The sequence below is a fragment of the Podarcis gaigeae genome (assembly GCF_964106915.1).
Source record: "Podarcis gaigeae genome assembly, chromosome: 2".
Lineage (NCBI taxonomy): Eukaryota > Metazoa > Chordata > Lepidosauria > Squamata > Lacertidae > Podarcis > Podarcis gaigeae.
In genome coordinates, this window is record NC_139679.1 from 1,852,332 (window position 1) to 1,868,075 (window position 15,744).

General features: G+C 47.4%; 1 protein-coding gene across 1 annotated transcript; it reads left to right on the plus strand.

Moving 5' to 3' along the window:
- The first annotated feature begins 325 nt into the window (after positions 1–325).
- RDH8 (retinol dehydrogenase 8) lies at positions 326–11,178 on the plus strand. Its single transcript, XM_083729254.1, has 6 exons — positions 326–527; positions 3,989–4,150; positions 6,367–6,546; positions 7,601–7,694; positions 8,546–8,729; positions 10,655–11,178. The coding sequence occupies exons 1-6, from the start codon at positions 422–424 to the stop codon at positions 10,877–10,879; spliced, it is 951 nt and encodes a 316-aa protein (XP_083585380.1). The 5' UTR covers positions 326–421; the 3' UTR covers positions 10,880–11,178.
- Positions 11,179–15,744: the final 4,566 nt, after the last annotated feature.

The window sequence follows — 15,744 nt, forward strand, 5'->3', positions numbered from 1 at the left end:
CATTCTGATTATTGTTTAACTACCCTATTATAAATACACATTCTTGTTGGGTGTGCACTAACATGCCTGCCTGCACATATAGGGCTTCTAGTTTTTATGTTTTCCTAAGGTGCCTAAGAACTGACAGCTATTCATCCACCAGGCCTGGCTGTGTTTGTCATGACCCACCAGAGTACATAACAGGGCAAAATGCTGGGCTTGTCTGTGAAAACTCCATAGGCACAGCTGATGCAGCCCTGGGAAATGCAGTCACAGGTTTTGAGGGGTGGCCATCTGCCCTGAAGGAGCTCAAAGCTTCCCCCGCCCAGCCCAGCCTTGTCACCAGCTCAAGCCTCCAGCTGATCCCTGGGTCACATGCTGGAGGAGCTCTGTCATTCTCTCAACCCTGATCCCTTCGGGCACCACTCACTGCAGCTCAGCCATGGCCAAGGCGGCTCCGCGCACTGTGCTTATCACCGGCTGCTCCTCGGGCATCGGGCTGCGCATGGCTGTGCAACTGGCGCAGGACCCAAGCAAGCGATTTCACGGTGAGACTGGGGCATCCGCTAAGGGGGTTGGTGTGGAACTTGCTCGGGGGAGGATTTTGTGCTCTTTTTGGAATTCTGAAACTCTGGTGTGGGACCTCTTGCAGAGGAGCAAACCCACATGGAGGAAACGGGGTACCCACAAAGCTCTGCACTGTTCAGCCCTGCAACTTGCAGGAAGGGACTGTGGAACCAGGGAGGGTGATAATCAGAGAGTTAAAAGAATGCAGCATGCTCTGGTTTTCTCCCTTGAGCCAGCCATTATTCTCAGGGCTCTGTTATGGTCTGGCAGCTAGAGCATGCCGTCACACCCACCCTGGCATCTTCACGCCCAGGGAATGTGCCTGCCTGTGCTGCCCACCCAGTCGGACCTCCCTTCGGTATTGCAGGAACTTTGCTATATTCTCTGTCTGTTTACCAGGATTTTCCCCCAGCAGCTACACTTCCAACCACCAACGCCTTTGCCCACTTCCCACCTCCACCTCCAAATCTCCCCCAACCCACTGCTGCCCTATTTTCCACAGGCTAAGCAGAAACAAGCCATTCCTCTTTGCCCAGCAGTTTGGCTGGACCCAGACACTGCCCAAAGGCCACTTGCATAACAAACTACACATGGCATGGGGGTAAGAATGTTACCAAAGCCCAGCTCTTCTCTGCCCCACACCCCTCTCCATTCCAGTCCCACCTACTTTGCTCTTAGCTTGCCATGGGAGGCAGAATCCTAATGAGAAGCTTCGTGCTGCTCACACAGTCCAGAGTTAAGTAACTAGATCAGGAAGGTGCTGAGTCCAAAGGGCATTAGGTAGAGAGTGATCTGTTAGGTAAGGCACGATGGACTGACATACATTTGTATGTGCACAAACACCAGATATGTGCAGCAACGCAAACACTTGAGTGTTCAACAGCAGACACAAACATTGTTTGCCCAGTATGCACAGCTTTCCAAAACCACACGGCTTCTCTCTCTCTCTCTCTCTCTCTCTCTCTCTCTCTCTCTCTCTCTCTCACACACACACACACACACACACACACACTGCATGCACCACACACCACATTTGTGCATCTACAAAAAAATAGACATGTCACACTGGCAGAAATGTCACAAGGACAGACTTGCTAGATCAGGCTAAAACATTCATCTAGTCCAGCATACTGTTTATAGAAGCAGCCAGTCTGATGTTTCTGGAAGCTCAGTAAAAGGGGGAGGGCAGGAATGATCATTCTCTTCTTGTCCATCCCCCAAATCTATATTCTAACGTCCACTGCTCCTATACATGTAGGTTCCATTTTGATATCATGGTCAATAGACATTAACAGCCCTATTCCCCGCCTCCCCGTAAGTTTGAACAAGCCTTTATTAAGGCCATCTAAACTGGTGACAGTCACCTCATACATCATGCACAACAAGAAGAGTATCACATGTGGCCGCAGTGAGTCAACACAGCCTGCAATCGCACTGCAGGTATATACACACACTGTGGCGCTTGCTCCAAAGACTGAAAAACCTTATGAAACACTCACACTTCCAATTGCAAATACAATCACAAATACCATTACCAAAAGAGTCTAGAGTTCTTTGCTCATTCCCTTTCCTCCCTTACATTCTGTGACAACAGAGAAATGCTCTATTGTATTAAATTACATATGTGGAGGATATTAGCTCCCCTCACCCCAGTCTCTCTTAGCTACTGGAATACAGGAGGGAGAAGAGTAGGATTTTAAAGGATATGAGTAGGAGACAGATTGCTGGGGCAGGTGATTGGAGCCTTTGAAAAGGAAAGAGGAAGGTGGGCAAGATAGATCAAGAAAGCTTCAGCTGGATAGCCTGATTACAACATTTAAAGCTGTTTGTCTACAATTGTGGGGTCTAGAAACTTGATTTTTAAAAAATAAAATAAAACCAATCCACCTGAATTGAGCCCCGTAGGCCTCTGCTATGCAGAATGCTGCTTGAAACCAAACAAGAAGCTTTAGCTCTTTGCAATTTGAGGCCAGACTGAGAGAGAGCACAAAGAATCCTCACCTGCCAGCATAAAGCAAAGCTATGAATCAGGGTGTCAGCCTTGCAGCTTCCTTCCACATGAACAACCCTCCCTTGACCTCCCTTGCGTCATCTGCAGTGTGGAACAGGATCAGGCCTCACACCAGGTCAGGCTATTGGTTCATCTAACACAGTATTCTCTCTGCTCTTATTGGCAGCAGATTCCAGAGTCACAGGGAGACATTTTGCATCCTTCACACCTGTTTACCTGGTCCTTTAAAAACAAAACAAAAACTAGAGATGCCAGGGACTGAAATGGAGAACTTCTGAGTCCAGAGCGTTGCTCTGTCCCTGGGCTATATCCCCTCCCCAAAGGGGTATTAGTCGAGGGCAATGCCCAGTATGTCCTTGACCACCAAACTGCCAAACTTTGGGTGGTGGGTAATAACACTAACCTACCTTGCAAGTTTGATGTAAGGATTACTGTAACTGGGTTGATGCATGTGTTTTGAACCCCCTGGATGTGTTATCTAAATGTGAAGTATTATACAGCTGTGTGCTGCAGCATATTTAGACCCAGGTTTGGGGGCCTGTGGGCTCTCCAGGAGCTATTCGACACCCAAGAGCTTTGGATGGTTCTGGAGGGTTCCCTGCCCTTTATATATGCTAAGTGCTCTTGTTACATAACTCCCCATCCATGGTGTGTCTGTGTGTTTTGTGGTTGATATTCATTATCCTCATCATTATTTCTCAAAGAGAGGCACACACATGTATAAAACCCAAGCATAAGCATAGAAAAACATAAGTGCACACACATGTTGCTAGTAGTCTTGGCAACAAAGTATCCCCCCCCCACCTTCCCTCCACAGAGGGGATTAACGACAGAGGGATTTAGCATCATGACCCCAAAGCGGCTTACAATGCATGAATCCTCAATTGCCCTCCTGACCCCTAGCAAAAAAGCTCACATTCCCTACCTCTAATCCAGCCAATTGGCTCCCTGGGCCACACAGGTGTCAGGCTATGTAACAGTAAACTGACTTTGAGGAGATGGGGGAGCATGTCTATGAGCTACTAGACCCCCCTCCCCCTCTCTGAGTTCTTTCTGAACTGGAGAAGCTTCAGGGTTCCTGACCCACTCTTCTCAAGATGTCCAGTTTTCATTAAAATGCATTCAAGTCTCTAGTCCTTGTAGGGATCTGATTAAGTGGATACAGGCTTTTTTCCACACGATTGCTCAGTAAAAAGCAAACCTGCTGCTGGTTTTCAGTGCTCTGTCCAATGAGTGCAAAGCTCTTGGATACACACACACACATACACACACACACTTGAAAATACTAATTTAAACCTGTGGGGTTAGATGTATATTACTATGCACACTTTGGCAGTTTTTCATGGACATGATGCCCCTCCAATCTACTCTGAATGCATCTCAGCACCACATAACATTTGGCTATGCTCCTGTGCGCTGTCTTCCTTCCAGTCATTGCCACCATGCGCGACCTGCGCAAGAAGGACAAGCTGGAGGCAGCTGCTGGGGACACACTCAACAAGACCCTCAGCATCCAGCGCCTTGATGTCTGCAATGATGAGTCTGTGGCTGAGTGCATCAACAGCCTTCCAGAGAAACGACTGGATGTTCTGGGTAAGGTGCAGCCGGGAGGAACTCCTTTATCCTATGGCAGGGGTGGCCAACTCCTGAGGGACTTTCAGAAGTAAAATCTGGCAGTGATCTACCCCCCCTTTTAGGGGTTCAGGTCAAAGTTATTGAGCTTTTTATAGAGGTGGGGGTTCCGTTTTGGGGGCGGGGAGACTTTAGTAGCTCACCAAAACAGCGCTGTGGAAGCATTTTGCCTCGCAGCTCAGGAGAAAATCCAGGCAGGGGAGAGCGAGCGGCGCCGGTGCTCTTAGGCAAAAAGCAAAGGAAAATGAGCCCGCGATCGACAGCGATTTGCTGTGGTGAGGAAAGGGAGGTGCTAAAGGGAATTTAGCAGAGGGTGCTTTCTACTCTATTAAGCGCATGCCCCACCACATCTTCTCTCCTGAAGCTTAATTACTCGTGCAGGTTTCATAAGCAGGTTTTATTCAGCTCTTGAAGGGCAGGCATTTTCTCTGCCCAAGAGAAAGACGGGAGAAGCCCCTATGGTAGGCAGGAGTTGCCTTCTCTGCAGCTTTCATCCTCAAGGGGGAAATTGTCTGCCACACACTTGCAAAGAAGAAAGCAAAGGGGCATGCTGCGGGGAGGAGGCTAAATATGTTCCCTGCCCTTGGTGCCCCCCCCCCATCAACCGCTGAGAATCCAGCCTGCTCCTTTCTGCGCATGCCCGCCCCCCGTCATTGGTTCTCCCTCTTGGTCACTCTAGAGCAGGGGCTGTGGGAGCTTCATCAGCCTGGGGGCCACATTCCCTTGGATAGAACCTTCTGAGGGGCGTATGAATGTGGTGGGTGGAGCTGGAGGCAAAAAATGGACAGAGCAAGGAACATGATCCTTATCTTTGTACCTTAGGCTGCATTCAAGACACATGGAAACCAAAGCCACATGCACACACAGCTCCATCCTTCACACAGGGAGCAAACTGTACTATCACAGCTCAGGGACACATTCCAACTAAGCAATAAAAGCGTAAATTAACTGCAGTTGATCTAGTTTGAAGATCAGGGTGCTCAATCCACTATCCTACTAAAATAGCTTATTGTTTTTGTTTCTGTTTCCCATTTTTACATGTTGGTTTGTGTTTTCAGTTCAGTGTGCTCAGGACCTTTCTCAGATCCTTAAATGTGTATGTTTCACAAGCACAGAAACTACTTTCAAGTGAGGTAAAACAATGAGTAGATAATGGTGCCCATAGCCTTGCTTCCAAGGAGAGTCAAAATCCAGGGAGCTGTTTTATTTATTAGATAAACAGGCAGGCATGTGCACGCACACACAGCACATGGCATAATGTGGCACCTAGTTTATGAGAATGTACTAAAATAGGCTGATAGCCACAGTGTAGGACTTTCTTTGTGCGAATCTGTCACAAACAATGGTAAAACCTGAGAGCCCTGTTATCACTGCATTCCACTGCCAGAGTAAGAAGGGTCTATCTATTATCCTGGTGCTGTGGCAAATGGTGTCATTGCCCTCAATGACATCCCCCTCTACTACACTACAGGTAGAAAAGCTGCAAAGGAAGTCTGAGAGGCTCCTACCGGGCTGTGATATATCAGCAGCAAATTCACACACTCTCTCTCTGTCCAAAATGGGCCCTCTGTCATCCGTCATGGCCTAGTCCCTTTTGTCATGTCTAAGAAGAGTGGGGTGCATTGTATTTGGGGTTGCTAGGTACAGCTGTGATGATGAGATGCTGTGGTTGCCTAGCAACTAGAATGTTTCCCATGGGGAGAGGCCATTTTGTATACCAAGTACATGCTTGGGATACTAATTGTCCCAGGCTCTATCCCTTGTCCTCAGGCCTAACAAAGTGTCCACAACAGAGTTAGAGCACTCACACATCTATCTCTAACATCCCTTCCCCAACCTGGTGCCCCCCCATATTGTTAAATGGCACTTGTCATTATCTCTGCCTGCTGGCCATGCTGGCAGGGACTTGTGGAAGTTGTAGTCCAAAACAGCTGGAGGACGTAATGTTGGGCTAATCCGCAGGAAGAAATGACAGCCATTGATTGAGCACTGCAGGGGGGCAGGGGAAGAGCTCCTGTTAGGAGGAGAATATGGAGAGGCATGATGAAACCAGGGGTGGAAATAAAGTGGGGACTTCCATTCCTGTCCAGACAACGCTCTGGCAGGATGGGAAGCTATGCTGGCAGGAGAGTAATGGAACATAGATATTTCTTAATATCATAATTTATGTTCCCCAGTGAACAATGCCGGTGTGGGGCTCGTTGGGCCTGTAGAGTCCATTTCCATCGATGACATGAAGCGCATCTTTGAGACCAACTTCTTTGGTGCCATCCGCATGATCAAAGCAGTTCTCCCTGAAATGAAGCAAAGACAGAGAGGACACATTGTAGTGATCAGCAGCGTCATGGGATTGCAAGGTATGAACGGAATAGGGAGGGCAGGATGAAGCAGAGCAAAGATATCCAAAGTGATACAACCTCAAAGCCTTGGCTTAGCTCTGTACCTCTGTAGCCAAAGAGACCTCATGGCCCCACAGATCAGTTCTCTGTCAGCAGTAGTGAAACTCCCACAAGTGATAGGGAGCATGCAGGATCTTTCATTGGAGATAGGAATGAGTTGGAATGAGTTTTGGAACACCAAGTTCTACCTCAAAAATTTAGAAAAGAAATCTGAACTTTTTCTCAGATGAAATGTTGGGTCTCATTTTCCTGGATCTATGCCTATCTGTGACAAACTTTCAGCATTAAGGATCTGACTTTTTTTTTTTTTTAAGCATGTCACAAAGCTCTAATCTTCAGTTCTGGAAATTGCTTTGTTCTGGCAGATGTGGATTCTAGGGTACATACACACATTTTCCAATATAATATGCAATCCTGCTTTGATTGTTAGTTTGTATTTATTCCTTGGTGCAACACATCCAAGTGTCACAACCATTAATATTCCTCAAGCCCCTAAGTACCGTCCCAGTTCAGCTGTTCCTCTGTGTTACTTAGGCCTGGGTTGAATGCAGGAAGAGGTGGGGGACAGGAGGAGCACATGCCTCAGGTTACAGGTGGAAGGGGTGCCAAACAGCAAGGAGAGAGGTGTGTCATGGCTGTGCACACACTTAGCGAATCCATACATTCCAGCCAGGGTCCACTTATTGGAAGAGAAAAGTCTTCCTCCTTGCAATCCCCAGGAAGAGGAAGGCAAGAAGCTGCAGTGGCTGCAAGAGGATGACAACCATAACAGTGAGAAAGAGTTTCTCCCCATAGTCCCCAGTCCCTCCACCACCACTGCCAGCCATCTCCACCACAGCTGCTCATCTTCCTCTTCGAGCAAGGAGGTGGGCTGGTCAAGTTGAAGGCTAGGGCAAAAATTGTATAGCTGGCTCTGGCCTTACCATTTCTGTTTTATCAAGAATGTAGCAACCTGTGGAGCAGTGTGCTATGACGGTATGCTCACCTCAAATCCCTTCTGCTTTCCAACCAGGTGTCCCCTTCAATGATGTGTATGCTGCCTCCAAGTTTGCCATGGAAGGTTTCTGTGAAAGCCTAGCTGTGCAACTCCTCAAATTCAACATTTTGTGAGTTGAGTGAGCGACATGGGGGCAGATCTCAAAGAGCTTAAATTATTCTACCCAATTTAGTGAAACTGGAAGGGATTTGCACAAGTAACGTCCTTCCCCGAAACATCAGGGAAAGGTACACTCAGATAGAAACAGAGATGGGCCCAGTTCACACACCATATTAAATCACAGTTTAAAACAAAGATGACACCTCCTGGATCAGGCCAATGGCCCATCTAGTCCAGCATCCTGTTGAGTCTTACGCTGAGGTCTGTCTGTTTTTGTGGCTCTTTCTGTGTGTGACTGTGTGGAACCCAGTTCAGCTACTGATTGATTGTGTGACTGCAGTACATTGTTTATTGCTTTCATTTTATGGATCAATGGTCTCGTTATGCTGTAAACAAAAATTGTGTTTCCAAATGGAGTATCCAAGAGCCCATATAGTGTCCTTACATAGATAGTAAAATTCATGTTAAATTGCTGTTTTAGGGGTTGTTTTTTAAAGTCTGGAATGGATTTGTCCATTTTGCATTACTTTCTATGGGAAAGTACGCCTTGGTTTTGGAACACTTTGGTTTTGGAACGGACTTCCAGAACGGATTATGTTTGAAAACCAAGATACCACTGTATATATAAATAATGGATCTCATGTTGATCTCAATGGCAGAGCTAAGTCCCATTCATGGAGGCCTTTATATATCTAAAATGAACATTAATTCAAGGAAATTTCCCTGGGGCAATTAAGCAGGGAAGGGCACAGGGGCCCTGGCCATTTCCTTCCAACTTTAGGCATCTGATGGGAAGATGCCAGGCCCAAATGCTGCCTCATTTTCTCTCTCTTGCTCTCTTTCAATCCCTCTTCTACGCAGCATCTCCATGGTAGAGCCCGGTCCAGTCAACACAGAATTTGAGATGAAACTGATGGAGGAAGTGGCCCGCTCTGAGTTCCCGGGAGCCGATGCTGCCACCGTGCGGTACTTCAAGGAGGTCTATCTTCCGGCCTCCCATGAGATATTCACCACCATGGGCCAGACCCCTGAGTATGTGGCTAAGGTAGGGGTCACCCTCATGAGTGACGTAGGAAAGCTTTAAAGCCAGTAGTTCTTCGACAGCCTCCCTGACAGATTCCACCTCACCGGACTGAGTTGTTTGCATAAGACAAAGCAGGAACTGGCCTCTTCCAGTGTTCCACACTGGCATCCATTGGTCCCTCCTTCTCTAGCCTGCTGTCAGGAATCCAGCACAGGGAGCGTAGTTAAGTAGAAATGGTGATTTATTCACCAAGTACACAGATAACGCCAGACGGCATTAACCCAGCTGCCGCCATCATGAATTGCGATGACTCTTGTGCTGAGTCCCTCTCCTTCCTCCAACTTAAATGGGATTTCTGACCCTGAAGTTTCTGCTTCCGCCTCCTATCACACACCATCCCCCAGTGGGACTCCCTCCATGGGCTCATTGGATCCCCTCCAACGTCTTCCTGAAAAGACAGACTGTCAATCTTCTCTTCCTCTCCTTTTCCCTCCCCTTGAGAGACCTGGGGAGATCCTAGTTCCCTTGGCAACCTGCATTCCTGAGGATGGGGAAGTTGGTGCTCAGCTAGGCTCCTCTCTTCTGATAGTTAACCCTCTCTCTTCCTGCCTACTTCCTCCACTGAAAGCTGGCTGGGCTGGCTCAGTCGTGATACCTGCTCTGTCCTGTAATGCATACACAGACCCAGGGCCGGCTCTACCATTTGACAGAGTGAGGCAGCTGCCTCAGGTGGCAAATGCTGAATGGTGGGGAGTGATGGCAAGGTGTTGGGAGGACAGAGCTGTGCAGGCCACACATGGCCTTCCCTGTCCCACTCAGTTCCCCTGTTCCCGTCAGATGCAGTGGAGGATGTTGTCCTGCTACTAGTGTTGAAGTTGAGATTCAACCACCAGTCCACCTGACTTCTGTACATGGAACTGGGAGGAGCATCATCTTCTTCTTCACCTCAGACAGCAAAATGCCTTGATCCAGCTCAGGCTACTATTTGCTTCTTTTAAACTTTATTTCTCACTTTTCACCATGTAAGTCTCAAAGTGACATACTACGATAAAATACAGAACATACAGGATTTAAAACATGAATTAAGCTTCCAGAAATTTAAACCTCATAACTTAAAATATAATTTTAATAAGTTTTGTTTTTTAAATCATCCAAGAAGCATTCAGGGTGCAAAGGCATCCAGAAATAAACTGGTTTTGACCAAGCATCTGAAACTCAGTAGGGACGGTGCCTGTTTTAACTTCTTGTGGGAGAGAGTTGCAATCAAACAGGTCAGCTTGGGACATCATGGCCTCCATGACAACCCTGAGGCTGCGTCAGTATATCAGCCACACCCTCAAGCTCATCTTTGCCACAGAGCAGACCTTGATGGCTGGGGCAGGGTGGGGAGCTGCTTGCTTTGAATCAGTTGCCATGGCCACAAAATTCCTGGTAAGGTTTGGGCTGCCTGCTCCCTGTGCAAGGGGGATGGAACTACTAAGATGGTCCACCCTGAGACTGATGGAACTTGCTGGATTCTTGCATGGCCTGGGGGGTTTTCTGGCTGACATGGACAGTACTCCTGTTGATGCTCTTGCCTCACTGTGGAACAATGAGGTGTCAAAGGCAGTATCCTTCTGACTACCAACTGCTAGGGATCATGGGGGGGGGGGGTATTGTGCTCATGCACTGCTTGTGAGCTAGCCACCACAAGAGCAAAATGCTGGACTCAATATGCCAGGATTCCTCTTCCTTTTATGTAACGGAAAGGCACCTCCCCAAAAGTCCATGAAAAAATAACAACAGTTGCCTATTGCTGTCTAGCACTGGCCTCTCCTGCACACACTGTGAGAATCACTGCTTCAAAATCAAGGAAGACCAAACACGTGAAAGCAGCAGTTGTTAGGATGGGGATGTGAAGCAGCTGTATCAAAATACCAACCTCTTTCCACCTTGCCTTCCTTCAGGCTGTTGTGAACGTCATCGCCAAGGAGCGTCCTCCTTTCCGGACACAGACGAACACTCTATACACACCGCTGGTGGCCCTGAAGTATGCGGACACCTCAGGGGATCTGTCCGTTGGCACCTACTACAACCTGCTTTTTCGCTTCACAGGCATCTTCCACCTCAGCATGAGCTTCCTCAAATGCATCACATGCAGCTGTTTCCGGCGCCGGGTCACACCTGCTTGAGGTCAGGGTGGGTGAGGCCCTGATGGCAGCAGAGCCTCACCTCTTCCCACTGCCCTGCTAAGGCTCTGTTGGATGACCAGAGACATTCTGCAACAGATCAGTCCACTCCCATGTTTTAAAGCTACCAGGTTCTGGTGAATTTACAGATAAGGAATGTGTGCTGGGGAGGAATTAAAGACAACAGGTCCTTTGGGGTGTGAGTAGGGATGTCAGAGCTTTCCAACAGAAAAAGGAGCAGGACTTGCCAATGTTTGTTTACTTGTCCCATGTTTGAACAGAAATCAACCCAGCAAATGCCATCGGGATTTGCTGTTGTTATTGCTTTCAGTCCGCAAATGATACATAATTGATTACATTTCCCTCTATTTGCATTGAAATGAACAGGGTAGGATAATGTAACAGCAACATACTTTATGTAATTAAGTGCATAAATTATGTGAGTTGCATAATTTCATCACAGCAGACAGCAAGACCAATAGCACAGTTTGCGGCAGAAGGTAAGCTGCAGCAGAACGCAACCGTGCTGCATGCGACAAACACAGGGTGGAATGTTGCCTCCAGTGAAGTTTGAAATAAATCCAGGACAAAAACTAGGCAGAAGTGTGAGGGGAAATTGAAAGGATATTGGTATATTTCAGTGAACCGTCTCAGACTCTAAATAACCTCGACAGAACTGTGCAAGTCTGGTGGGGGAAAGCAGCCCCATGGGACCTGGCAAAAAACTCATATAAAGTCTTAAGGCCCTACTCATACAGGGTTCTTGTTCCCATAAAGCTGAATAGTAGAGCATTCAGGACAGACCAAAATAAGCACTTCTTCACACAGTACATATTTATAGCTATGGGATTTGCTGCCAGAAGATGTAATGATGGCTACTAGCTTAGATAGCTTTCAAAGAGGGTTTAAACAAATTCATGGAGGGTAAGGCTACCGGTGGCTTTCAGCCATGATGGCACTACCACCTGAGAAGCTTTCAGCCATGATGGCACTACCACCTGAGGGAGAAGCTGCTGGGGAGCATCAGTGGAGAGAAAATGCTGTTGCCCTCAAGTCCAGCTTGTGGGTTTTTCCTAGGTATCTGCTTTGCCAATTTGAGAACCAGGAGCTGAACTAGATGCACCTGATCCAGCAGGGCTCTTTCATTATGTTCCACAAGCCTGGCCACCTGCCCCACCCTACCACCCTCCTTAGCCAGTTAATATGATTATCAGTAAGAATTTATATGGCATTTGTATCCACAGATAATTGTTTGCCAATTCTAATCTCCCAAAAGGAGTGCAAGTGCTGAGTAGTGGTTGGTGAACTTCATCCTCACCAAGCAGGGTAGAAGCTTGCCATGTGACCTATAAGGAAAATCATTATTATGCCAAAAGGAAAATCATGAATGGTGTTCCTGAGATGGGCCTGGGAAAGTCAGCCTGTGAATGAGACTGTTTTCCTGGAGACGAATGGTTTGTCAAGGAGAATACAATGAGCAGTGCATGTGCCATGCAACTAGTGACACTGCCCATTAGGGCCAAATGGGCAGTTTGCCATTCCAAGCTTTTGTATAGACAATGTGCAGGATATTTCAGTAGCATAGACACTTATACCCATGCAGAATAGTTACTTAGAGTAAGATTGCACATTTGATCAATCACTTTGATTAACCAGTTTACATAAAACATTTGGTCAATTAAAAGGGCACCTTCAAGTAATTGGGCACCATATTTTCTTTAGTGTGTTATTTTAAATATATGTTTTCAAAGCACTGATAGAAGGTGCTTCAAAGTGGCACTTCCCCTTCCTCTACCTCCCCCCCCCCCCATGGAAGGAATGCTAAGGCACACCAACTGCACCACATATGGGCATCATTTCAGGGCTGGCTCCAGGTTTTAGGGCTGTGGGCAAGAGACCTAAAGATTGTGTTCTGCTTGGTGGCCCCCTTGTGCACTCACCCATGCATAGAGACACTTGTTGTGGGGCAGCGAAGGGGAGAACACCAGAAGTCAGTGCTGTAGCTCCCTTGCTCTGGGCCACCAGAGAGCAGCTCCCTCCTCACCACTGCCAGTGCAGCAGTGAGTCCAGACAGAGAGGGCTCTGCAGCTACCTGGTTGCTGTTCCTCCCCTGTCCATAGAAGTCCCTGTTCTCTTCATTGCCATCACTGGTGAGAAGCTGCCAAAGCTCTCTGCCTCCAGTGGATGCTATTCTTGCTCCTCTTTGTTGTCTGGGGGATAGGGGTTCTGAAGGACTCCTCTTCCTCCTCTGGCAAAGGAGGAACCTAGGTGGCCTTCTACACATGGCAGAGGCATACACACACAAGGCTACACAAAATGGTGGCATCCAGTCACAGCTCCAGACAGTGTAGATGGCAGTGAACCTCCTCAGGTGCCTGGCAATGCTGACTCCTGGCCCAACATTAAAACATACAACCTTTTTCTTCAGAATGTTTTTATTCTTTTGCACAGAACAATCCTATGCATGTTTACTCAGAAGTTAGTCCTATTAAGTTCCATTATGCTTACACCTGAGGAACGCGGGTGGCGCTGTGGCTCAAACCACAGAGCCTAGGACTTGCCAATCAGAAGGTCGGCGGTTCAAATCCCCGCGATGGGGTGAGCTCCCATTGCTCAGTCCCAGCTCCTGCCAACCTAGCAGTTTGAAAGCACGTAAAAAAAAAAATCGTAACTGACATTTGTTAAGGATTGGAAATTCCTTGTGGATTTTTTGTTTGAAAGAGAAAATGAGCTTATAGTATCAGGATTTGAATACTGAAAAAATATCGGTTTATAGACGATAGAATGCAGAACCGAGACCTGGAAGTCCTCTTACACTCTTTTCTTTCTGTAGTTTTTACTTTCTTTCACTTTCCTCTCCCTTTCTCTTTTCTTTTTAGGTCTCTCCTTTTATTGTCTTTTCCTCTTTCTGACCTTGTTCTTTTTCAGACTCAGTAGCTGTCTTATCTTAGTATATTACAAAAAGATACTTTGTAATGGCTATGTATTTATGTATATATGAATAAGAATCAATTAATAAGTTAATTAAAAAAACTAGGCATTCAGCATTGGATTGCCATGCGTCGTTAATCCTGACAAGTCAAAAGTACTGTTTTTGGAGGACAGGGGGCGGGCGGGTATGTGGGACTCCCTGGTCCTGAATGGGGTAACTCACTCCTAGAAAATGAGGTTATAGGGAACCAGGCAGAGGGCCTTCTCAGTAGTGGCACCTGCCCTGTGGAACGCCCTCCCAGCAGATGTCAAGGCAATAAACAACTATCTGACTTTTAGAAGACATCTGAAGGCAGACTTGTTTAGGGAAGTTTTTAATGTTTGGTGTTTTTATTTTGTTTTTAGATATGCTTTAAGCTACCCAGAGTAGCTGGGGAAACCAGGGGTCCCTTTACCTTTACACCCATTAGAATTAATGAACCTAAGCAGGTGTACTGGAAATAAAAGTTAGTTGAATACAACCCATTATTTAATTACTGCTAAGATATTGATGGTTATGGGGGAGGGAGCAGGGAGAGAGATTTACTTCTTCAAGCTCCCCTCCCCTCTTGTTTCTCCTTTTCCCTGCCTTGGCTGCGATCCTGTTTGCACTCACCGGCACCACCCTTAGAAGGGAGGCATTTCAACCGAGACATCTCAAGATAATTGCTGACATGCTCAGCTAGCACCTCCTGCCTCGAAGGCTCCGCAGCACAAGCACAGAGGGAGGGGTGGCGAGGGCTGCCGCAAAGCCGGAATATTATCCTCCTGGCCAACGACCAGAGCTGGAGGAGGCAAATCGAGAAAGAAGAAAGGCAACCAGGACAGCCATTCCGTCAGTACATGCGGAGCTGGCTTCGTGCCCAAGAGCCCGACAAGAGCGCAGGACCTCAGACTTCTACTGATTTTGATTGGACAAGCCGGTGGGGAAAATCCGAAATAAGAAACGCGGGCAGAAAAATCGTATGTCTGAGAAAAAGGACTCCAGCTGCTGCCATCGTCCCTTTTTCCACAGCGAGGGAGAAGGCGCAGCCCGGATCTGAATCCCGCGGGCCGCCTCGGAACTACTTATCCCAGAGTGCTTTGCGTCTCTAAGCGACACCATGACGCTACAGGTTCTCATTAGCCACGGACAGAACAAGGTCACAAGAAGGCGAACAAAGCAATGGGCACAAAGGCTGCTGGGAAACGAGGCGTAGCTGTTTCCAGCCCGGAGACCAGGCTTTTGTTCGCTGGCTTCTGTCTGCCCGCCCTCCACCCCCCCGCGCTTTTCTCCGAGGTCTAAAGGAAAAGCGTCCGGAATCCTCCTGCGGCTACTAAGCCAGTTTGGAGCCTTACTCTCTAGTGGGGACAAAAAAATTCCTTCCAGTAGCACCTTAAAGACCAACTAAGTTAGTTCTTGGTATGAGCTTTCGTGTGCATGCACACTTCTTCAGATACACACGTGTGCATGCACACGAAAGCTCATACCAAGAACTAACTTAGTTGGTCTTTAAGGTGCTACTGGAAGGAATTTTTTTGTTTTGACTATGGCAGACCAACACGGCTACCTATCTGTCTCTAGTGGGGGACAGCGAAGGGAGCAGAGTTCTGCGCAGAAAGCCCCTTCGAGGTTAGCCTAGGGCCGTGATCAAAGGCTGCCTCCCCTAGAAATTCCACTGAAGAACCAATAGGGTGCTTTTTTAACTCAAAAAACGGTCAGAAGCGAGAGATAAAAAAATGATTCAAAGCGTTGCATAGGAGTATTTTAAAAAAAAAAACGAACAGAACTGTAAGCGGCCACCGCACATCTCGACTTTCTTGATTTACGTACATACACGTCGGACCAGTTGCAAATCAAGCAACTACCGCCTTTTCACAAGCTCCCATCCCTACCTTGTTAACGTTACTCAATGAGG